The sequence below is a fragment of the Pteropus alecto genome, unplaced genomic scaffold (assembly GCF_000325575.1).
Source record: "Pteropus alecto unplaced genomic scaffold, ASM32557v1 scaffold33, whole genome shotgun sequence".
In the NCBI taxonomy this organism is placed as follows: Eukaryota; Metazoa; Chordata; class Mammalia; order Chiroptera; family Pteropodidae; genus Pteropus; species Pteropus alecto.
In genome coordinates this window covers 7,263,741-7,288,221 of record NW_006435762.1, presented here as the reverse complement: position 1 = coordinate 7,288,221, position 24,481 = coordinate 7,263,741, and the positions used below count along the sequence as shown (strand labels likewise).

General features: G+C 31.1%; 1 protein-coding gene across 1 annotated transcript in view; it reads right to left on the bottom strand.

The window, feature by feature from the left end:
* NAALADL2 (N-acetylated alpha-linked acidic dipeptidase like 2) overlaps window positions 1–24,481 on the bottom strand; it is a 799,198-nt gene that overhangs the window by 136,254 nt on the left and 638,463 nt on the right. Inside the window, exon 11 of the mRNA XM_006910847.1 lies at window positions 1,619–1,714. Within this exon, the coding sequence (XP_006910909.1) occupies window positions 1,619–1,714 (96 nt within the window). The remainder of the gene's footprint in view (window positions 1–1,618; window positions 1,715–24,481) is intronic.

Sequence of the window (24,481 nt, the reverse complement as noted above, 5' to 3'; positions counted from 1 at the left end):
TGTCCATATATATGTATATATTATATATATATAATTTTACAGTATAGAACAAATAAATTTGATGCCTAATATAGGACATCATATAAATTTTTATAGTTTACCAACCAGTTGTTTAACTTGTCATAACTTGCCTTTTGGGGATAAAGTTTATAGAGAATATTAACATTTCAGAACATTTAAAATAATCCAAATTCTTTATGTTTATTTGAAAGATTGAATTATTCTTAAATCTTCTTAGTGAAATTTTACAACTCATGTTGCAGACAAATATATATATTTGACACATAGAAACATTTATCCAAATATATAGATATATGTACTCATTCGAATACACACACACACACACACACACACACACACACACACACACACACACGATATCTTTTTCTATTTATCTACCTAGCTGCCTACCTTTCTATCTATCATTTCTTCAAGTATTAGAAATGCAACTAAAATTTTGAATACTAAGGAGTTATTTTTTTTGGAACCTCTTCTATCTTTCTACATCCAAATAATAGTGGACAATCAAAGGATGGAGATATTAAAAACTAAATCAAAGAACTAGAATAGAGGAGAAAGTAAAAAGTGTTATAAATGTATTTAAGATTCAGTTATTTTGAGCTTAGGAAAATTTGAAGTAAAATGTGGTCCAAACTTCTTTTATTTCAAAAGTTCAGAAAAAAATTCACATAGCTCTTAAATGTCCGGGGTAGACCTAGGATTCTAGTCTTTGTATTCTGAGCTCATTCTATTGCCTCTCTTTGAGCTCAATTCATTATACCACATTTCCCCATTCTAAAGAAAAACAGCCTTGTAAACTTTCACTAAGAAGATTTAAGAATAATTCAATCTTTCAGGTAAACATATAAAATTTGGATTATTTTAAATGTTCTAAAATGCTAATATTCTCTATAAACTTCATCCCAAAAGGCAAATTATAAGAGGTTAAAAAATTGGTTCAGAAAATATAAAAATGTATATGATATCATATATTAGGCATCAAATTTATTTGTTCCATACTGTAGAATTTAATATTCTCTATATTATAAAATTCCAGGTAAGAATATACAATAAAAATAGGCATGACAATCACAGAGTAATAGCATTTATTACAAACACAGTCTATCTTTTTATTAAAGAAAGGAGCCTTTTTTTACTGCAACTAATAAAGTACCTCAAACAATCAAGTACTTTAAATATTGAAATCAAATTTTGAAAATACAGAAATTCAAAGACCCATTTTGTGTTGCCTTTAATCTAAAGTGAAGGGGTATGCTTGAGGATACACCATAAATCTACTTTCAGCGTAAAAAAAAAAAAAGTTAATTGTTATATTAAGGATTGATCTTACATACAAATCTTTAGTTATTGGTCTGTATGATCTTGACTGAGTTGCTTAGCACCTTCACTCCTTAGTAAAATAATAGGAGATACTTAAAATCCTTTCTAGTATAGTCTAAATATATATATTTATTATTTATTATATATTTACATATATAATTTTTATATTTATATAAATCTATTTCTCTTGATTGATTTTATTTTTTACTTTTCTCCACCTACCAACAGAAAAAAACCTAAAACTTTCCTAACATTTATAAATGCCTTCCTCTCTTACCTTAGTAATGGTTTCATGAAGGGTGAAAAAAGGATCCATTTCCTCAATTTTTGTTGCATGTTTAGGGAAAAGGGCCTCAGAGAGAAAACTTGGACCCTGTGGAAAATCAGAATAGAAACATTTAAAACTCTTCATTGATTTTATCTTTCAAGTGCTTATTGGATTTTCTTTAAAGATTCAAAAGTAAATTCCTTTAAGGTTTCTGCTGATTGTTAGACTGCATTCCACTGATCAAATTAACAAATCACAGAATATTTATAAATTAAAATAAGTAGAATTCTATATCTCTTGACATTATTTGTATTTATAAGAGAATGTTTTCTTACTCCAAAGAGAATTCTTTGCATTCCTACCCTTCAAAAAATGCAGACTCGTATGTAGAGTAAGATACTTTGACTATAAAAATCATATCTGAAACCCCTTCTCTATTCTCTACACCAAATTCTATGTTTTAAGGCTGATAGAGTGGAATGTTTTTGATAAACATGATTGCCAATCAGAAAAGCTTAGGCAAAGGGTGCACAATATTATAAATATTGCAAACCTCACTTGAAAACAATAGTAAGATTTATTTTGGTTAGAAGGGTGTCATGGCTTAACATATAAAGTGGTAACATGTCATATCAGAGCCTTAGTGTTAAGATGGTTGAAATGAATCAGAGATACTGTAATTAGTCATTTTATACTGGCAGGTACAGACACATTTCAGTATGCAAGAAGACAAGGCATACTGATAATGCTACTATCTGCTATATTCTCAAAATTTATATCTCTCCTCAAAATACATATGTCGAAATTTTAATTTCCAAAGTAATGGTATTAGGAGATGGGAACTTTGGGAGGTGATTGGGTCATGAGGATTTCATTTTCATGAATGAAATTAGTACCCTCATAAAAAAGGCTCCACAGAGCTCCCTAGACTCCTCCTCCTTGTGAAGGTACAATAAAAATTCTGCAACCTGGATGAGGACCCTCATTTGACCTTGCCGACATCATGATTTTTAGACTTCCAGCCTCTGGAACTGTGAGAAATAAATTTCCGTTGTTTATAAGCCACCTCGTCTCTGACATTTTGTTACAGCAGTCCACATGGACTAAGACACTATCTAAAATAATGTTCGTGCAGTCATCAACATTATTAGCATTCTGTGAACTGAGTATATTAACCACATGAATATAACTTTTACTTGAAAATCTGAAGTAACTAGCATTGTTTTTCTAGAATATAGAAAACTCGAGATAGGATATATGCATGCATATAGATGATTAATAAATAGATGGATGAATACATATACATAGATAGATAATCTTTTGAAGGCTAATATGGAGAAGATTGAACCCAGTCTATATCAACAATGATCACAACAGAGTAACAAATTTAAGCTGAATTTTATTAGATCTACTTATTAGAGCTATTTATTAGAGCAATCCAATAGCAAAACAGACTATTATGGGATATATCAATGGTGGAAAAGAAATTAAGGTAATGTAGTTGATAGACTCTGAAGCTGAATGAATGAGAACTGAAACCAACATAATTGCAATTCCCTATATATTAAATAATTCTGTGATCAGGCATCCTTGTCACCCCCTATTTTGAGCAATACTGCAATCAAACAAAAATAATTTAGCTGTTTGTTCCAGCATATACCCACTTTTGGATGATAAAATTACAACTCAACCAAGCAAATTACCTATGAAGGCTAACTAGCTTATTTACCAAAAGTTGTTTTATGTTTCTCTTCATTTTGCCTGGCAATCTAAAATGAATTAATCAGAAACTCTGCTCAGTCCCAAACAGGTCCTCACTTTGTAAGTCTTACCACAAAAGCTAGGCAAGAAGCTTGAAACAGATTCCCTGTCATAGCCCCCCAAAAGAATCAACCCTGATAACACCTTAAACTGTTAAGACCCTGATAACACCTTAAACTGTTAAGACACTATTTTTCTGTCTCGTAATTCACTCAATCTGCAGCACTTTGTTACGGCAAACCTACTAAACGAATACACTCAGTCAAGGTGGTATTCTTTCTTCCTATGATAGGTCTAATAAACTTAATTTTGTTTAGCAACAGGAATTTTTGGAAGTATTTTGGGTAGTCAACATAAAAATAGATTAAAATTTTGGTTTTGCCATTTAATAATTGTGTCATCTTAAGCACCTTACTCTCCAAAGGATTAGTTACTGAATCTAAGAAATTGGGATAATAATATTTTACAGACATATTGTGAACTATTCAATGACTGCCACAAAGGAGACACTGTATTAATGGTATTGATGATGTTGTTAAGATGATAAATATCATAATGATGATAGTGAGGGTAGTAATGATAGGGTGGTGATTACCATAAGATGCTGAACTAAAGGAAATCCAAAAACTTTATCTATGACCCTATGAGAAATAGTGCACAGTTTGCATTTAAATATGTTCATTTTTCAAATAGAGATATCTTTGAATTAACGTCAGTGAATGTATAACATGGGCAATTTGTGGCATTCATTTCTATTTAATAATTAAGCTTGAAATTCTTAAAAGCTTTGCTTTGCAAGTAGTTTTAAACAAACTTCTTGAATAGGTTTATCTTATTAGTTTACTTAGCAAACAAAACTTCATAAACAATGCAAAGGTAAAATATCTGCTAGTCTCAAATTAAATGATCCCATAAGAACATAAATCGGAAGTTATAATTAATGAGATTTTTATTAAACTTTCAATTATTCAATAGCTGAACATATTTAATTATCCATATGTGCCTTATTCTCCAATGTAATCTCCTTTTTTCTCTTATTCCTTTAGCTATCTCTTGCCATCCATCCTCTTTGTTTCTAGTGCCTTGTTTATCATTTAAAAAATACTGATTTAACACTTACCATATGCCAGATGCTGCACTAAATGCAACGTGGTCCTTAAATTCATGGAGTTTAATATAATGGGATTTGAACACATTATAGATCAAACATCACTGCCTTAGAAAATATTAATACACCATCATTCTTTTTCATATATACATAAATATAATAATCATAAACAGGTATTTATATATCCTGACTTTAAAATAATGAAAAGATTACAAAGAAGGATATGTTTGGTAAATGTTTCTACCACTATTACATTAACTATGAGTGATGGCTGCTTAATAATGGCTCCCATCTGTAGACGGAGAGAGGAAAGCAAAGCACCATTAACCATACTGAAAGTGCTTTGGTTTAGAACAGTACTTTGAGAGACTGAAACCAAGTATTCTTGAATAAATTAAGAAATTGAAAACTTAACACTATGTCTGCCAGTTGGAGATAACAGTAAGAATATTACAAAAGAAATATTGATAAAAAAAGTCTATCCAGGGTCCAGTCAATTTTTCTCCCTAGTCCCTTCTTTACTTGTCTTTTCTGTAATATTTAACAATATTTAGCAAACTTTCCTTCTGTCATCTCTTTTGCCTAAAGGCCATTATTTGACAAATGGTTCATTTGTATATTATTATCTGTTTATAATTGGATTTTCTTTTCCCTTTTGAAGCTTACTGTTATTTCTAAGTGGTCTACCCTCAGTTTTTTGCTTTCCACAGGCTCCCTATGTGGTTCTGTCTACTTTTCTGGCTTTAACTACCAGCTTCAGATTAATTGTTCTCAAATATTTATTTTTAAGCTTGATCTTTATTTTTAGATCATCATTTCTGTTTCTCTACAAGATCCTTCAGGCAAACTAACTTATATTCCAAATTTTGATCATGTGTTCCTCCATTGTTATCTTCATTTCTTACCTTGGGTAATACCATAATTTTGCCCAAATGTAAAATTTTATGCCATCCTTGACTCCAATTTTTCTCTTCATGTGTACCATAGAACTGTACTAGTCAACTTCCTTCTAATCTATATATTTAGATGATTTGCTATAAGTTCTTATCCATTGCCATAGTCTAGTTATTTATCACTTCACTCAAACTGCAGTCACTACTGTCTATAGACCAAAGTCCAAACGAATTTGTATCTTTTGTCTTTTACCTTTAAACAATTCTTTCTTTTCAAAAAAATCTATTTAAACCATTTTCATACAGCTTCTGCTTATGTTGAACAGGCTATTCACCAAACTTTGAATATGCACTTACTTTTACTATCTCTGGAATGTTCTTCTTCCATCTGTTTACCCGACTTCTTTCTATAATTGCTTTCCTTGAGCCTTGCCAACCTATTAGAGTTTACTGTTCTCTTGTCAGTGTTTCTGTATCACTTTATATTTACTTTTAGTCATTATTTATTACATTACATTTTTGTTATAGCTCTGTTTTTCTTACTATACAATAGCCTTTTAAGACTTGGGATCCATTTCTTATCATTATCCATAAAGTTGAAATGTAAATATACTCGTCCTTCTCACTTCAGAGAGATCATGTGAGGATCAAGCAAAGAAAAAAAAAAGCATATACAAATGCTCAGTAAGGAGAAAAGGACTACACTAATACTGGATGATGTTTGATTTTTACCACACTTGTCAGAGACTGATTTTCTATGTAACTAAAAGTTATAGCTTTTAAATTTAAATTACTAGAAATATGTATTCATATATTGAACTCTATGTGATATTTCTCTTTTAAAATCTACAACTGTTAAAACAAAATTTGAAAACCGTTGTTGTAGGTGACAGAAAATCCTTGGAGGGCTTTGAATAGAGCAGGTGATATTTTCAAGTATGTATTGAGGGGAGCACACACTGACACATATGTGAGAATAAATTTAAAATAGACATGATAGAAACAGAAAGTTCAGACAAAAGGTTATTGCAGTAATACAGTGAGGAAGAGTGAGAAATTAAAACAGTACCATGGTAGTAGAAATAGGTAAGAGGAGATGAGTTTGATAATGTTTGAGATAACATTAATAGTACCTGATAATTAATTTGATGTGAAAGTCTTAAAAAGGCGTCAAGATTGCAAGCATTTCCAGGTTTGATAAACTGAGCAGATACAAATTTCACTAAGTCAGAAAATATAGAATCAATGAAGGTTTAGGGTAGAAAAGAAAAATTTAAACTTTTGAGGTGAGGTGTTTATGGGACATCTGCATAAAGTTTCCCAGAAGATGAGTAGCTATATTGTTTAAGACTGATTTGGTTGAAGACCAAACTCTGGACTGGAGATACAATCATTTGAGAAGTATGTACATGTAGTTAAGATGTAAAATGAACTACATGTAGACTCAGAAATATATTGTGTGTATCTGAGGTCTCTGAGTGACAAGAAAATCTCTGAGGGCACTGATATTTAAGATGTGGAAAAATAAAACCAAACGTCATAGATAGTATTGTCAGAGAAACATAAAGGAATCATGTGAGTGTGATTTCATGGGAGTCAAAAGATCGAGAATATCTGGGAATGAGTAATCGATGCTTCAAAGGATGTAAAGAAACACAATAAAATAAAATAAAAAAACATCCATTAGAAATAGCATTTCTGAGATTCCTGGTATCTTTTATTAGAGTAGTTTCTGTGGATTCATGAGCGCAAGAGACAGAATACAACCAGTTGGGGAGTAAATGTGAGAAGTAAAACGTCAACTATATATTATTCTCTCCAGAAATTAAGATTAGGTTGAGAAGTTAGAGAAATTAAACACTAGCTTAAAAAAGTTAAAGACTCAAAGAAAAGTTTATTTATTTAGTTATTTATTTATTTTGATAGGGCTGTTGTAGATATAGTTGTTTGTTTGTTTGTTTGTTTGTTTGTTTATTTTGATAGGGCTGTTGTAGATATAGCTTTAATGTGAGAGAAAGGATCCGGAAGCTAAAAAATTATTTTAAAAATACAAGAAAATTTGAGGAAAATAATTAGAACATAGCTCAGTAAAGTTACCCAGAAAACATAATTGTAAATAGATGAGCCATTGGAAAGAAAGATGTTGACATGAGGGTAGAATATGGGAGAAGACAGTATTAGTAAATAAACAGAGATGAAGAAAAGAAAAGAAAAAAAAAAAACTTAAAGGTTATGTTTAATTTAGTTCTAGACTAGATGGAATTGACTAAACTTCAACTCATTGACATACCAAAATATACCCTTTACATTTTTTTTCAGAAATAATCATTTAAAATATTTAGTTCATGTAGACTTAGTGGGTATTAAACTAGTCAAAAGCATTTTGCACATTCCTTCTCTATACAGTTGGCATTCAATGAGCATAACTTGGAATAAATAAAATAATAATAGTGTGTTTTATATATCAGTTCTCTATATATATCACCTAATTTAATCTACACACATACTCTAAGGTAGGAACTATTATTGCCCCCTCTACAAACGCGGGAATTGAGAACCAATGAGTTTCAGACACTAGCTCAATATCATCCCATAAATACATGTTGGAGCCATGATTCAAACCCAGGTTTATCTGACTTCACAGCCCACACTTTTACATTATGACATATCTCCTCCTTGCTGTCAACATTTCTTATAGCCTAAGATTCTGTGCTTTTGAATTTAAGTAAGAAAGAATGATTTCCCCTGCTTCTTGTTCCAATTCCCTCTGAGCCTTAGTCTACTCTACGTAAGCAGCATAAACATTAGGTGCAGTTTAAAGGATATAATCAAAGACTACCTGCTTAGACTAAATAAAATTGAATGTAAAAAGCCCCATGTGCACTTCCTTTTTTGCGATATTCTCATTTCTGCAACGGATGTGCACATCAATACTTAAATTTAATATATAAAATTAAAACACTCATAGGCTTTGAATGGCACTGACATTCATAATGTGCTGGCTAAGGAAAAAAAAGCCATTACAGCCATAATTTTTGAAACATAACATTCTCATCATTCCAAGTAAAAAAGACCTGAGATAATGTGGAGTTTGAATAGAAGTGTAACAATTCAAGGGTCAAATGTGGAACAATATTATGACATTATTTTCTGAATTCACTCATTTTTTTTTCATTTCAATTATTTTTTCAATTCTAGGAAAGTTCATAGCATTGCTTTATTGAAAATATTCAAGGCACCTTTATAGTTCTATTCATATTGATCTAGTATCCTAATTTTAGACCTGGATAAAACATTATAAATCTTAATTCAACCCAAATATACAAAGTGAAACATGGAAAAGTCACAAAATAGTTATAGGAGAGACAATACTAAAAATTGGCTGTGCGTTTGTGCATGTGTGTGTGTGTGTGTGTGCGTGTGTGTGTGTATTTCTTAAACATTTTGCCTTTTCTTGTAAAGTAGTTTTGAGATAGGGATAATAAATATAATACAAGCCTTAAAAATGTGAATCACTCTAATAAATTTACATTGTAGTTTTGGTCTTGAAGTTTTTACATGCCAACAAAATACTTCCATAGGATCCAGTCTTCATATTTTAGACTTTCTTCAAGCTAATGTCCTTTACATATCTTGCCTTCTTTTATCTCTTAATCATTGAATGTGTGCTTGTCTTACCTATTGATACACATCATGCATCATCATTTTACATCACGCTTTCTAGATAGATAAACAGGAGACAGAAAAAGCTAATAAAGAGCAACAAAGATACAATAAAAGATGCTCTTAACAGTATTTTACAAATAAGGCATTTTATAACAAATGCCTTTAGTAATATTTTGATGGTAAATAATTAAAATTTAGTGAAAAGATGTCAATAAGCTAATAAGCTTTCTTAATAAACACGAATATTTCATATAGTAAAACAAATGAGTGGTGTTTCTCAATGCTTCCATATCTACACTGCCATTATGAATAGGAGAATAACATCTGACAATGCCTGACATAAAGAACAGGCTCATGTCGAGGAACCCCACAAAGTTTGGTTGTGTTCACAAAGTCACTTAAGAAATTACTGGATCCAAAGTCCCATTTTCAGACCTGTAACCTCTAAGATCTCATAACATTAACTCTGTAAAGAGTTGTTCTTAACTCCACAAACGAGTCATAAGGAGATAACTCATCTCTTTTTACATCCTATCCTTTAAACTTCTTTGAGAACTTCTCAGATTTCCAGCAAAAGAAGAGGGAGTAACTAACTTGCTGATACTGCTTACACTGTGCAAGGGACTAAGTCAGCATAGTGTCACATTCAGAAGGAAAGAGCAAATATAATATTCATTGTTATTTTTTCTAGTCACTCTTAAACAGAGTTATCGGAAGCTATGATATCCTGTAATATGTACTTTTTTTAAAAAAAGCATCAGCCTGTAAGATAGAAAGATGTCTTAGAAACGCAACTTTTTCTGAAAACAACCATTGACTGCTTGCAGGTACTTTGCTTCTCGTATTTTTCACCAATAGCCCTGCACCTTGTATTCGTTCTGAGACTTTAGGGAAGACTCATTCCTAGCCTCTTCCAGCTTCTGGTGGCATTAGGCATTTCTTGGTTGTGCCTGCATAACTCATATTTCTGTTTTTGTCTTTACATGCCCTTGTCCTCTGTGTGTCTTCTCCTTTTCTGCTATTGAGATACTTATTGGAATTCAGGCCCACTCAGGTAATCCAGGATGATTTTATCTCATATCCATAATTGTATCTGCAGAGACCCTTTTCTCACATAAGATCACAATCATGGGTTCCAGGAGACACATCATTTAACACACTACAATCCTCATGTCTTCAACAGGCTTTCTATACTAAAGCCTGGGAAGGTTGTTTTTAACAGCAGAAATCAAGATTTCAATTAAAATTCAGACTATTTTTGCTTCTCTTTTCAAGAATAACTATAAAATTGAAGGAGTTTACATTTATAGAAGAACCTTTAGGTGAGGCACTGATAAAAGCTGTCCTAATTAAGTAGTTGTGGATTAGCTACAAATTAAAGGTGTTTTCTAGTTTTGGAAGGTATTTATTTAAATGGGTATACAATTGTCAAAACCTAACTTAAGATTTGTGCATTTTATTGTGTATAAACTGTATCTTAAAGGAAAACAACCTTCCTAGATAAGGAAAATTATCATCATACCAAAGAGATTCTTCATGTCCTTTTTTAGTATGAATTTTGGTAAATTCTGTTACAAATTTAGTTAATGTGTTAAAGTTTTCCACATTGTTTTAATATATTTTATGATATCCATGACTATTTAAAATGAATAAAATAGTGTTATTATTATTTTCATCTTATAAATGAATAAACTAAGAGTCAGAGACATTATCTGACTAGACTTTGCTAGTAAGTGGTATAAACTGGATTAGAATTCAGATCTTCATATCTAATCTTCTGCTACTTACACTCCATAACCTTGCCTGTCTAATACCCAGGTAAAGTGAGATTGGTAGTCAGTCCTAGGCAACACAGAAGGCACAATTGAAATAGCAAGACAAGAAAGAAGTGTTCAAGCTTGTGAAACTAAAGTGGCTACATTAGGATTGTTTTATGATTTAAAAATCCATGATAAAGTTCTACACATAAATCACTAATTGGAGAGCCATTTTTTGGTAGCTATTGAATAAACAGAATCATAGACAAATTCTTCCACTTCACTTCTGGTCTCTATACTTTCCCAAGCTAAGTTAAATGAGTATTATATATAAATGGCTTTTATTAATGAAATCAATGTAGTCCTTCTTAGCATCTAGGAAAGGGAGGTAAAGGATATGAGTAATCTCAAAGAATAACATTTTATTAATTCAACAAGTGTTAATTACTAAATAATATTATAAAATTTCAAGAATTTATAAAATGAATGCATTATACATAATATCCTCATCTTTTAATTCTTCTGAAACTGCAAATTAAAATAAAACCTTAAAGCTTTGGCATGCAGGAGGAATACTAAAAATATTAAAAGAAAGTCTATCTAAAGCACTGTGAATTCAATAACAGTGATTTTTGTAGCTATCATTTCCAAAAAGCCTACTATGTACTATACTGTTAGGAAATGAATAATTATATATTTCTACATAGTTAGGATTTCTTTAAGCAATTTGAGTGGAACCTGTATTAAATATCATCTTGAAAGTTTTATGATGATTGAATAGATAGTGATAGAAAGCTGGAAATATTTACCTCTCTGAGGTAAGTGTTTACTTAAAAAGGGCACAAAATCCAGAACCCTGGAAACAAACCATTACTTTGCATTCAGAACATTATATAACATATAGAACATTATATTCCAAAGGGTAAGAATCCCAAACTTTCCTTTTCTCTTTCAAATGAAGGAAATTATGTTTCTCTTCCTCTCCTAGGAAGGGAGAAGGGCAATATGTGTATAAACTCCCAGGTTTATATGTTTAAGATGTCTGTACTTTGTTACAGCATACAAACTTGTATATATGGTTTTTATTGCCTCACCCCAGAAAGAAAAGTAAATGGAATGTAGGGACCTAATGAGATTATTGCTGTCTTATAATTGAAGCCAAAGTTCCTAAACATGCCTAATCTAAGCATCATTTAAAATAAATATTAAATATCTTGAGATTCTTTCATGGATCCTGGCACGCCTAGTTTTCATGGGTAAAGTATTAGGGAGGGATCTGGGCATATTATACTCCCCTTGAGAATCACTGGTAAGCAAAAAAAAAAAACACATATTTTTATATAGATTTTCTCCCAAGTAAAGAAAATATCTATAGAAAGTTATATTCAAAGTACAGGAGATTATGTCAATCCTTGTGTTCTATAATATGCATTGAACATATATTTTATGTATCATGAATAATATCTAATGCTAATGAAGTACACTGCAAGTATTAGCTCAAACAATCCTCATAAAAACCATATGAAATAGATAACATTATTATCCCACTTTATAGAGGAAGAAACAGGAACAGAGAGTTTAAGTAGCTTGCCTAAGCAATAAAGGTGGGAAATGAACCCAGGCATTATAAAATACACTGTCTCTAACATACTGTTTATAAATTGTAATATAGTATAGTATTGACTTAAAATTTTTGAAAGTCTTTGCAGGTGAGAAAAGAAATGAAATACACATTCACTTCACATACATTTCACGTATGAATAAAATACACAACTGTGTGTATTTAAGATTTAAAATCTTTTTTTGCCCTGAATTTTTCTTAGTTTGGAAATTTATCTCTTCTTTAATAGTTTAAATCCATGCATTATTCTATCATATTTTAGTTTTTAAAATAGAATATGTGAAACTAAAACTCCTCAAAATGTTTTGGATCCTTATACTGAGTTAGGCAATAAAGATTTTTTCTCCATTTTCATATTAAGTTTAAATAACCATGAAATAAAGGAGGCAATACCATAACCTCAAGTCATTCAACAGTTAGCTGAGAGCTCTCTTCTTTTCAATTTGCCTCCTTTCTTTTAGGAGAGAGATGTTCTCTTAAATATCAGATGTGCCAATAGGTGATTATAAATTATTTCACAATCAATCAGCTAGAGTCCTGGAGGAGATCCCAGAAGGAGCCACAGTGGGCAAGGGGAAGGCACTCATGGAGCTCAGTGCACCAGCTTTTTACAACTCTACTAACATATTTCAGTTATAACTGATTTGGCTTTACTGGTGCATACTGGCTACACATGGGGGTAGGGTGCAGCAACCAATGGCATTGTGACACAATTAACATTCTATATATCACTGAGAATTCACAAATAAGTTTGCAAGATAGAAAAAAAATGGATATTCTCAGATCTTAGAAGGAAGAAAGTTTTCTCAATAATAAGAAATCCAAACTTTACTATGGTATTTAGTAAAACATAGTCTCTTTGGTTAGGTCTCAAGTCAATTTAGCAACAGCATTTCTTTGAGGTCAGAGCCTGTTAGTCTCCTGAGAAACTTTCTGTGGAACAGTCAGTCAGTGATTTTCTTGGGTTTGTATTTAATCAACTGTGAAAGAAATGGGGGATTTAAAGGTCTTAAGGTTAAGGGCAAAAGAATCTAAACATCAGGTTAAGGAGAAACAAATACATTATTCAAATCCTGGGAGAGATGCTGTGGTCCTTCAAAGTCCTTTTGCTAGAAATAGGAGGAGATTAACGTTATAGTCAGAATGTCATGTTTCATAATCTGGTTGAAAACACCTGGGAAAATTAAATCTGGGACATTAGCCTATCTGGAATTTTACCATCAATTGTATTACTCTTATAATTATTTTTAAATCTTTTTTTTTTTTTTGTCAAATGCTAAGCCCAACATTGGTACAATTGTGGACAAATCAGAGGAGCACAATTCTGTAAATTACTGCTTGTTTAAATTTTCTAATCTTCCTCCAAATTTCCCTTCTACTAGCCCACACCACTGGAATTTCATTTAACAATATATGTTTGACTTCACATTAATACAGTCAGATATCCCTGGGCAAATTTTGTATTTCTATTCCTGTTACTACTTATTAAAGGCTATGTGAAAGTCTTTATTTCCCTGTGTATCCCTAGGAGCACAGGTAGATTTAATTTCAAGGAATAGAAATGATTTCTGGAATATCTTTAGTTTGGGGCAATGTTTTCCTTTAGCTAAATGCATTCATTTTAATCATTCATTCTATTTATTTATTTGGAAATCAATAAAAACACCAAATTAATTCTGCAATTTACTAAAGCAAAAATCGCATTTAACTGAATAAATAGGCATTAAAGAAAAGAGTCCCAGTAGATAAAACATGTATGGCTACATTTGTCTCTTGATAGAAGTCTCTAAAGACGATACTAAGCTCCACTTTAAGAAATTATCCAACCTCCAACACAGAATAAACTTTCCTTGGTGAATTAAAAATATAAAAAATATGCTTTAGTTAATTTCTGATAGCATCTTTTCTTAATTTTTATTTGAGAAAATTCAGTTATCTTGATTTTTCTGAGTCCTCATTTAAAGATAGTGAAACTAAAAAGACATTGACATTCTACTTTTCAAACAATGGGTACTCCTGATTAAACTTCGATTGAGCATTAAACTTTCAGACTTAATACAAATTGCCTCTTTTTTCTTTTTAATTTTGGCCCAATTTCCCTCTGCCCTCAGGTCACTTGATGGTAATTAATTGATTTATGAATCAACTAAACGAAGATGCAAATTGAAAAAAAAAAGGGGGGGGTGAGAAAAACGTTTGTTTTTTTTTTTTTTTTAAATTTATGACCAACATTTTAGAAATGGCTCAAATTCTCTCCAGTTATAGTCATACTTTAGCAAATTTCACCTTTATAACTTAATTTTAGGAACACTGAACGCTCAATTTTAATTTCATTTTAAGTTATTTATTTTTTGCCTTTGGGAAACAGTTCTAACCAAAGTTACTGCATCACATTCTACAATTATTAAGTTATTTCATTGTGATTTGATAGACTAATCTGAAGAGTGGCAATAATTCTTACCAATCTCTCAATATAGGCAGCATAGTATACTAGATTAAGTAGGAATTTTGGATCTAGGTTTGAATTTTGACTACTATTTACTATGGTGACTTTGAACAGGCACGTTAGCTTCCTGACACGCAGTTTCTTTTTCTTTCTTCTTTTTATTTTTAAGAAAGAGACATGGGAAGTAGGGTCTGACCCCAAGTGATACCTCTGCTCCAATTGACTGGTCAATAGATTGGGTACTTTTCATTTAATACTCAGCATCAGAGTATGTATACACTCATATCAGTGCTTGGGGCTGCGTATGTGTGTATGTGTGTGTTTAGATGACATTTATTGTTTTTCTCTTAATTACAAAATGTGAATACACTACACATAAGAAACAGAAAAGCAAAGGCAACAACATAATTGCAGCAAAAGCCATTCACTGTTTCATATGGATATTTCCTGGCTTTTCCCCATGCATGTGACACTCAGTTTCTTCTGTGTGCAATTGGAATTTTGATATAATGCAGTAAGAGTATTATTGTGCATTATTATTTTATTTATGTAATAATGACATATTTAAATAATACTATATTAGTAATAGTTATGTGTTATTCAATATAATTAATGAGATAATAAAATAAGCAAAACAGAATGGTAACTGATGAGAGCAACTGCTCAATAAATGCTGACACTATTGTTTTCTATATTAGTGGATTTTACAAATTTGTATCCCAGTGTTTATTATGACTTCAGATATATTAATAAATAACATTTATTTAAACTTAATATGTTTGAATCTTTATCACTATCATAGATGATCAAAAATTTCACAGAAATCAGAAAACATGGCTTTTCTTTAAAATGTCCATAATATTTTGGAGGATTTTATAGCATAATTTGAGAATTAAAAGCTCAAAATAGCAATTAATATATTGTAAGACTAGTAAGCAGGAAGACAAGGGGTTAAGATGTGTGACTAAACTATCACCGCCACCTGTGTGGTATGTAATAGGTAAATGTCTTAAATATTTTCATTTTTTTCTCCCCTCATCTGTAACAGTTAAACAAATGTTTATTTAGCTACATGTTACTACTTATCCCTGCACAAAGAAGAATAAAATACAGTCAACACTGAGAAGCAGACAAACAAGAGACACATAAAATACATAAACATGTATATAAATATTGGGAAAGAAAGAAAGAGAAGATAAATAAGATTTACTTAAGCATACAATCTAAAGAGAAAGATGTATGCATACATATATATATGTATGTATACAATATATATGTATGTATACAATAACAGATTTACATGTACATGTATATGTCTTGTATAAATATGTGCATGTTTGTTTACCCATTTAAGAGGAAATAAGCTTTACTTAAAGTAAATGTTAAAACAGGTATGCACAGGATGCCAATACCAAATGATGGATTGAGGATTCAGGGCAAGCATCCTGAGAAAAAGACTTTCTGAGCTTAATCTTGAAAGATAAGAGGCACACAGGGAGAGAGTCAGTATATTTCATGCAAAATAAAAAGCATTTTAAAAAGCAGATAGATGAAGAATTCCTTGCTCTGTAGCTGGATACTCTGTTTGGGGTTAATAAGCTAAAATATTCAAGTTGGACAGTGGCAAGAAAATTAATGAAAGGTCATTCAGGATCTTAATACACCACCAAGAGGTTTGGAATTTATTTTGAAGATAATCAAGAAACATCTTTAAGGTTTTAAACAAAGACTAACCAATTTTGATTAGATTATTCTAGTGGCATCTCAGTTCTAACATTCTACAATTTTATCATGGGTATAGTATTTGAGAGATCTTCTTTTTTAAAAATAATTTGTACATATAAACTCATTCTAAAAAGTATAACAGAAACTCACAGTCATATATATTTACCACTTTTATAAATTATGTCTTGGCCACAGTGTAGTTATAAAGTGAAATGTATTAGTTTTACAGTTTTTACGAGTATATGCTGGAAAAGAAACTAGTTAAACCAAGCAGTTACAACTATGAAAGTAGCCATATTTGATTTTTAAATTGCCAAAATGTTTTTATGATTATAGCTCAATAATGAAAACGATTACCAAGAAAATGTAAGATAAAATCTATTTACAGCAAGTCACTGTAGATCAAAAAGTAAAGCTCTTCTCCTAGGTTAGCTTGACTGCAGTAACAGAATTTTCTTTTTACAGTTGTATTCAGTAATGTTCAAAATATGTAACCTAGTTCAACAATGATTATTTTAGTCTTTATCCATTTAATTATTCATCTTCTATAAAGTCACGCTATCAGATTTTATGTCTTTGCAGAACAACTCTCACTTTTAAATTTACTAAGAGGGAAAGCTGATAAAAATTTGCTTTCATTGGATGATCTTCTAAGTTTTCTTATTTTTAAATTAAATGGTATAGTGTATGGTTATATCCTAACATGGTTAAATGAATAATAGTAGAATCTCAACAAATATAAATTTATTAATAATATTTAAAAATTATTTTTCAGCTATCCAGCTTAAACTTAGAATTTGTATTTCAGAACTGAAAAGTAATTAGGAATTAGGTTAATATCTCTTTTCAGGAGAAACTGTAGCATAAGGAAGGTGACTGAAACACCCAGCATAAAAAGAACCAGTTAGTGGGACATCTAGGTATAGACTCTAAGGCCATTGTTCAGAGAACAGTGCATGCTCCAGTCACTGTATTGTCATTTCATACCACCAGGTAACTTTTCTAAACTGCCCATTAAAACTTGTCATTCACATCTCAAAATTACTAATGACTTGCAGTAGAAAGATAGGTAGGGGAATGAAGAAATGTGTGAGTAAATTTTCTCTCAGCTATGCTGTATAGCATTTACACTTTTGTCCATAACTAAGTCCATACCCTTAAATGAGATTTTTTTTTTAAAGGCTAAGAATAGTAGACACATAAACTCTAGCAATGTATTTATTGTTCATAGAATTCCTTCAAGTGGAAGAAGCATACACATAATAAGAAATATCCGTATACACATAGGTGTAAAGAACAAAAATAAAAAAGGAAAGCATATAAATGCACACCATTTCCTTAATAAAGTTAATGCCATAGCTACATATTTTAACTTCCTCCAGTGAAAATCTTTCCAATGTGGCCTTTACTAATTTTTAAATAGAGGTCATTAGTTATATGAAAATCCTTGATGGTTTTTTCATACTTTTCACTTCTCAAAATGTTCCAAGCTACACACATTTTTCTTTTTCTACCTAGTAGTTCTGATTGACTATGACAATGAGGCCTATTAACCCATGTGGGTTAATAGGCTTGTCACTAAAAATATTTCCTTTCTGGGTCTTTATTTTTATCCTACTTAGAGAGCTTGAAAATATGCACTACTGTCCAAAGGTAAACTAGCTTAACACAGAAAAATAGCTTAGTACAAACAATCATCACTACCAAGAAATAAACAAGTCATATAGGACTTGGGTCAATAAGATTATCTCTTTGTATGTATGTATTATGGTAATGTCAAAGGATAGTAGTATATGACAGCATTTATTTTGGTTTGTAAATATTTTAGAAATAATAAGAGTCAATAACATAAACACAATCAAAGTTAGGTATTGTAGCAAAATGTTAACATTTGCTATTTTTATGATGATGCCACTCTGGAATCAACTTATAATTTGCATAGAACAGACATTTACTAACTTGTGATGAAAAAAATAAAAGATCATTGGAGTTTCCATGAATTCAATTCATTATAAAACCTATAACATGATTAAATCAACCTATGTTTAAAAGATTTACTTAAAAGACAAATTTCACACCTCTACACAACTGCTATAAAAATGCTTAAAGGATTTTCTGATTCTGCATTCAAGGGGTATGCCAAAGTCTGTGGAAACATGAAGAAGAAAGAAACACCAAAAGAGAAGATGAAAAGAAAAGCAGAACAAAATACTTCTTGTGTCTGCACTGTGGGCTGTCTCTTTATAGAACGATTTTTTTTCCCAACAAATAAAGCATTGGGCAAAGGACTCATTTTGCAAATAAATTGCTTGTAATAAATTATACATTCTGAAATTTTTAGAAGTATAGGAAATGTAGATTTAGAAAAAATGAAACTAATATATCTTATTTAAGAGATTAAGAGGGAAATATTTTAATAAAAGCCTATTTTTAATAAATTAGCCTTTAGCCCACAAACAAAACTTGCAAAGGATTGTCTTTCATTCAATTCATTTTGCAAATAAATTGCTTGTAATAAATTATACATTCTGAAATTTTTAGAAGTATAGGAAATGTAGATTTAGAAAAAATGAAACTAATATATCTTATTTAAGAGATTAAGAGGGAAATATTTTAATAAAAGCCTATTTTTAATAAATTAGCCTTTAGCCCACAAACAAAACTTGCAAAGTATTGTCTTTCGTTCAATGAAAAACAACAACAACAAACAACAACAACAAAACCTATTAATACCTATAGAAAATGAACATAAGAGACTGTATATTCTGGAAGTAGAGGGAATATAAAGATAGGATTCTAATTCAGGCTTTGCCACTGACGGTGACCTTAGTAAAATTCTTAACATTATTGTACTTTAGTTTCAATTAATGTGGATACCTATCTTTCTTTAAATTCTGAAATCTTCATACTTTAGAATTGGTATCCCCTACCCACGATATACACACACACACACACACACACACACACACACACCACCTGTTCCTCTAACTTTACTGTTTCTCGACTCTTGCTGCACATCAGAATCACCCAGAAAGCTATTAAAAAGTTGCTGGTGACTGGTCATCCAGAACAATTAAGTTAGAATAATAAGATTAACTTTAAAAGATATAACGAAATCCCTATTACTGAGAATCAACCTCTTCCCTCTTTTGTAGGTGTGATGGAGAAGAAATCACAGGCTCTTAATTGGTGCTCATTGATAACAAATTTGAACTACATGGAAGCTACAACTTGATTTTTATAGCATTTCAAACTACTTTTACTTACCCTTGGAAGGAACACAAAATAAAACTAGGAGATAATACATCGAACCCCCATCCTGCCTTTATTTCTATATATTCTATTGCCTTTACCAACATAACAGAGATGAGGTTCTATTTGGTATGTATACTCAATGTATCAAGGAGTACACAAATATAAATGTATCTGAAATTGTTAGTGGAAGAAAGTTTTCAACAAAAATGAAAATATACTTTAGCAGAATGGAGAGGGAAAGTGTAATTATAAATGAAATACACTGATTTCAATTATAAATGAAATACAATTATAAGTGAAATCATCCATATAAAATATTGAGAAAGCATCTGAGAAAAATACAATAAATTTAACAGTGAATACAGATGACTTTTTCTCTTTATATTATTATTTGTTTTTCATTTCTCAACAATGTACATGCACTATTTCTATAAATAAAAATACTTGAATTGAGAAAATACATTGCCTAAAATTTTGTGGAACTCTCATCTGGAAAACATTTGGATTAAAGTCAGAATTTTCCTCATGCTCATAAAAGAAGTCACACTTCACAATACAACTGCTTCTTCTCTGTGAAATTTCTTTTTATATTCATTGAGTGAGCTGCAATTCAATAGCTTTTGTGGTCTTCTTCTCTTTTCTCCTCATTTGATGTGGCATGAAAGACATTTCAAAAAACAACATAAACAACTCAATTGCTTGTTAAATTTTATGTTAAGGATATGCACTGACCCAGCAAAATCACCAGACAGCCAGACATGCTGCTGAAATTTAAGCATCCCTGCCCACCTACTTGTTTACAGAGAAAGCAAGTAGTGACCCGAAATTGCTTTGCTCTTCTCTGACATTAGAGCTAGAGAAATCGAACCAGGAAAGAAGAATGGAAGTATGTAAGATTTTCTCTATGCTATTTTATTTGTCTTAAATAGAGCCAAATTATAATGAGGATTAAGAACAAATGAAACACAATCAATTCATGTATGTGAATGCAGATCTGTGATTCAAAGACAGTGGAGGCCAGACCTGTAGTGTCATAACCAGCCTTGCCCTACCAGGAGGACCCTTTAGTGGACATGCAGTGGTTTCAGCAGTAAGATGTTCTGCAATGTTATTCTTCAAATATTATAACTATTTTAGCTCAATTTACAATGAAAAAAAATATCTTTATCCTCTATGTGACCAAAAAAAAAAAAAATCTCCTTCCATTATTATTCCCTATTTCCTTCAGTTCTTTTCTGACATTCCAGGAGCAAAGAAGTTTTTGTATAAGAAAAAAAAGACATTTTCTAGTTACTCTGACCTTGCCTGGATCATCAGAAAAGGGAAACCAATACCGCCTTGTCCTCCAAACATTAGGATTTTTCCTTCAGTAGCTTTGCTTTTCTATCAAACAACCCTCACCAAAGTCATAGATATAGTACCTGCTTCTAACCAGTGTGCTGGGGCATAAAATATTTATTTGTAAACTAAGGAGTTTTTCATCAGATTTCAATCCTTTGTCAGTTTAAAAAGAAATATTTCGACATTTTTTGGAGCTGCAAGGCTTTTTTTTTTTTTCCTGTTCCTCTTCAGCCCTTTTCCTATGTCCTTTCAGGATACATAAAATATAATGGCAATGAAAGGAACAATTGATAAAACTTGCTGAGAGAATTAGATGACTATGCTCCTGGTTTATAGAATGTGGTCCTGGTCTTAGGTTGAAATACTTTTCCTTGCCAGACTTGTGAGAAAAATTTTCCTTTGGGTTCTCTCTCACCAAGAGATGTTGAGCTATAAGACATCACTCTAAAGAGAGCAATGCTTTTATTCACTCTGAGGATATGCTCTAGTGATAAGATTTGTAATTCAATGATTTATTATAAAACATAGAGATAATATAGGCTGTAATTGATTGTTCCACAAAATTAAAATGGAATGCTATGTTGTACAATTATAACTCAATTTTGATTAAAATAGTTGGGTGACAAACAAGCAATATACATCTTAAGTGTTTTTAGACTAAGGAGCAAATGAAAGGAGGTCAGGTAAAGCAGAGATCAGACCTAGGCCTAGATTAAAGAAGGTAAATGAATCTGTCTTTTGTCTTCCCCCAAATTTGAATCTTTTCTCTGACCAAGTTATAGAGGCAAGGTCTTCGGTTTTCATTATATACATATGTATAACATGATTTCTTTAAGAAAATTTCCCTACTTCCTATTGATACATCCAATTTCTTTTTAATGAGAATAAAATCGTCCTATCCACACCTAGAAGTAAAGGATTAGAAAACAAATGCATACCTGACAAACACATTAATTGAAAAAATTATTCTCACAGAATTTCTATAGAGTAGCATAAATGACTCATGTCAGATACATGAACAGAACTAGTAGTGCAAGATACTGAAGAGTCTTCACAGAGGGAGGAAGAAGCAAAGAACACAAAATCTAGTGGCACTGAAGTCACAAATAGATGATTAACATCATATATCTGCTGATTCTGATATGAGTTTGGAGACTAGATAGCATGAAAGAGGCGTTTCTCCTCAAAGGAGAAGAAAACTAGGAGAAGAAACAATTTTATGATTTGGGGATCTTTAACTTAGCTCCATTTCTGTGTGTATAAGCAGAACCTGCAAGCCTGCCTAAGCCATAGATTTTCCTGAAAGCTATATGACTCATGCGAACCAGTGTTTGCACCATATTCCCCTTATTGTTACTTTAGGCCTTCATTCTCTCTTGTCTGATCATTGCAGGAGCCCTCTAATTGCTCTCGATGATTCTCATCTATCTTCTATTTCGCCATTGGAGTTACTTTTCTAAAATGCAGATCTGCTGAGGCTGTTTTCATGCTTAAAATTTTTTAATTTTACTACATCACATAAAGAATCAAACCCCAAGCATTATGTATATAAATATTTAATCAGGAGTATATAACTTAAACTTAATCACAAGGAAATGTCAGACAAATTCAGAATGAGAAATATTTTATTTAAAACAGTGGAATGGAGGAAAAGAAAGACTGTTTCAAAAATTTCAATGTCATAAAAGATGGAAAATAAATTACAACAAGCTACCATCTTACACCTAATAGAATGATTACTATAAAAAAAATAATAAATATTGGTGAGAATGTGGAGAAAGTGAACAGATTGCAGTGTAGAGAAAGTGGACCTTTGTGCTCTGTGGGGATGTCAGATGGTATAGTTACTGTTGAAAACACTATGGAGAGTCCTCAAAAAATTAAAAACAGAATTACCACGTGATCCAACAATTCCATTTCTAGGTGTAGCTCAAAAAGAATAAAAAGCAAATATACTCATGTTCATAGCAGAATTATTTAAAATAGCTAAAATGTGGAAACAACCCATGTCCATAGATGAATGAATAGAAAAGCAAAATGGGTATAGAGTTTCAATTTTAAAAAGTGAAAAGAGTTGTGGAAATGAATAATGGTGGTGGTTTCACAATAATATGAATGCATTTAATATCATTGAACTATACAACTAAAAGAAATTAAATGTCAAATTTCATGTTATGTGTATTTTACCATAATAGAACACTTTTAAATGTAAAATAAAAAAGAGAAGAAAAGAAAAAGAAAAAGAAAAAAATAACAATGAAGGGCTATGTAAATGTTCCAGATTAATGAGACTAAAAAACATAATAAAATGTAACACTTGATCTTTTACCGGTTCTTGTACTGGAGAAAAATAAGACTATAAAGGATATTATTGGGCCAAATGAAAAAACTAGAATGTGAACAGTAGATTACATTTAAAAAGTTTATTAATGTTAAATTTACTGAAATTGATACTATATTGAGCTCTGAAGAGAATATTTCCATTTTGGGGGGGGGAATGCAAAATAACATACTTAAGGTAAAAGGACATGATATACATAGCTTACTCTGAAATAGTTCAGATAAAAATATCTATATCTCTTTGTATACATTTATCTAGTGAGAGAGACAAAGAGAAAGAGAGAGAGAGGGATCCAGCAAGTGAGAGTGCAAGCAAGCATGGGGAGGGATGAAAAAAGGAGGACAAATGATTGATAAAAAGCATTAACAATTGGTGATTCTGAATAAAGGGTATATAAAATTTTGTAGTATTATTCTTTTCTTATTCTTGAAAATCCACAGCACGGACTTTCATTTGAGCTATTTTTGCTATAACTTTGCTATTCTTCTGCATAATAATTATCTACTGATCCTGTAAAGCACAGTTCAATTATCATGTGTAGGCTTCCTAGTCAGAATTAAATGTTCATCTTTGTCCCCATGGGATATAGATATAGATATAGATATAGATAAAGATATAGATACTTATCATCATGCTTATAAACTCAAAATATGGCATAATGCCTATATTATGCTCATATTATACATTCAATAAAAGTTTAAAATCAATAATAGGTCATTATCAATTAATCATAATTAACTGTTAATCATTAATTAATTAACGCAAAGTGAATATGTATGGTTCCATTAGAAATTGATATAGAAATGGGTGTAAGTATAAATGCTTATGTACTAAACCAGATTACATTTCTCTGCCTCGTCTTCTGTTTTCCTATCTATTTTTTTCTTCTCAAGAGTCACTATGTATAGATAAGAAGCCTTCCAAATTAATATTTTCTGAAGAGAAGCTTATAGGTTAT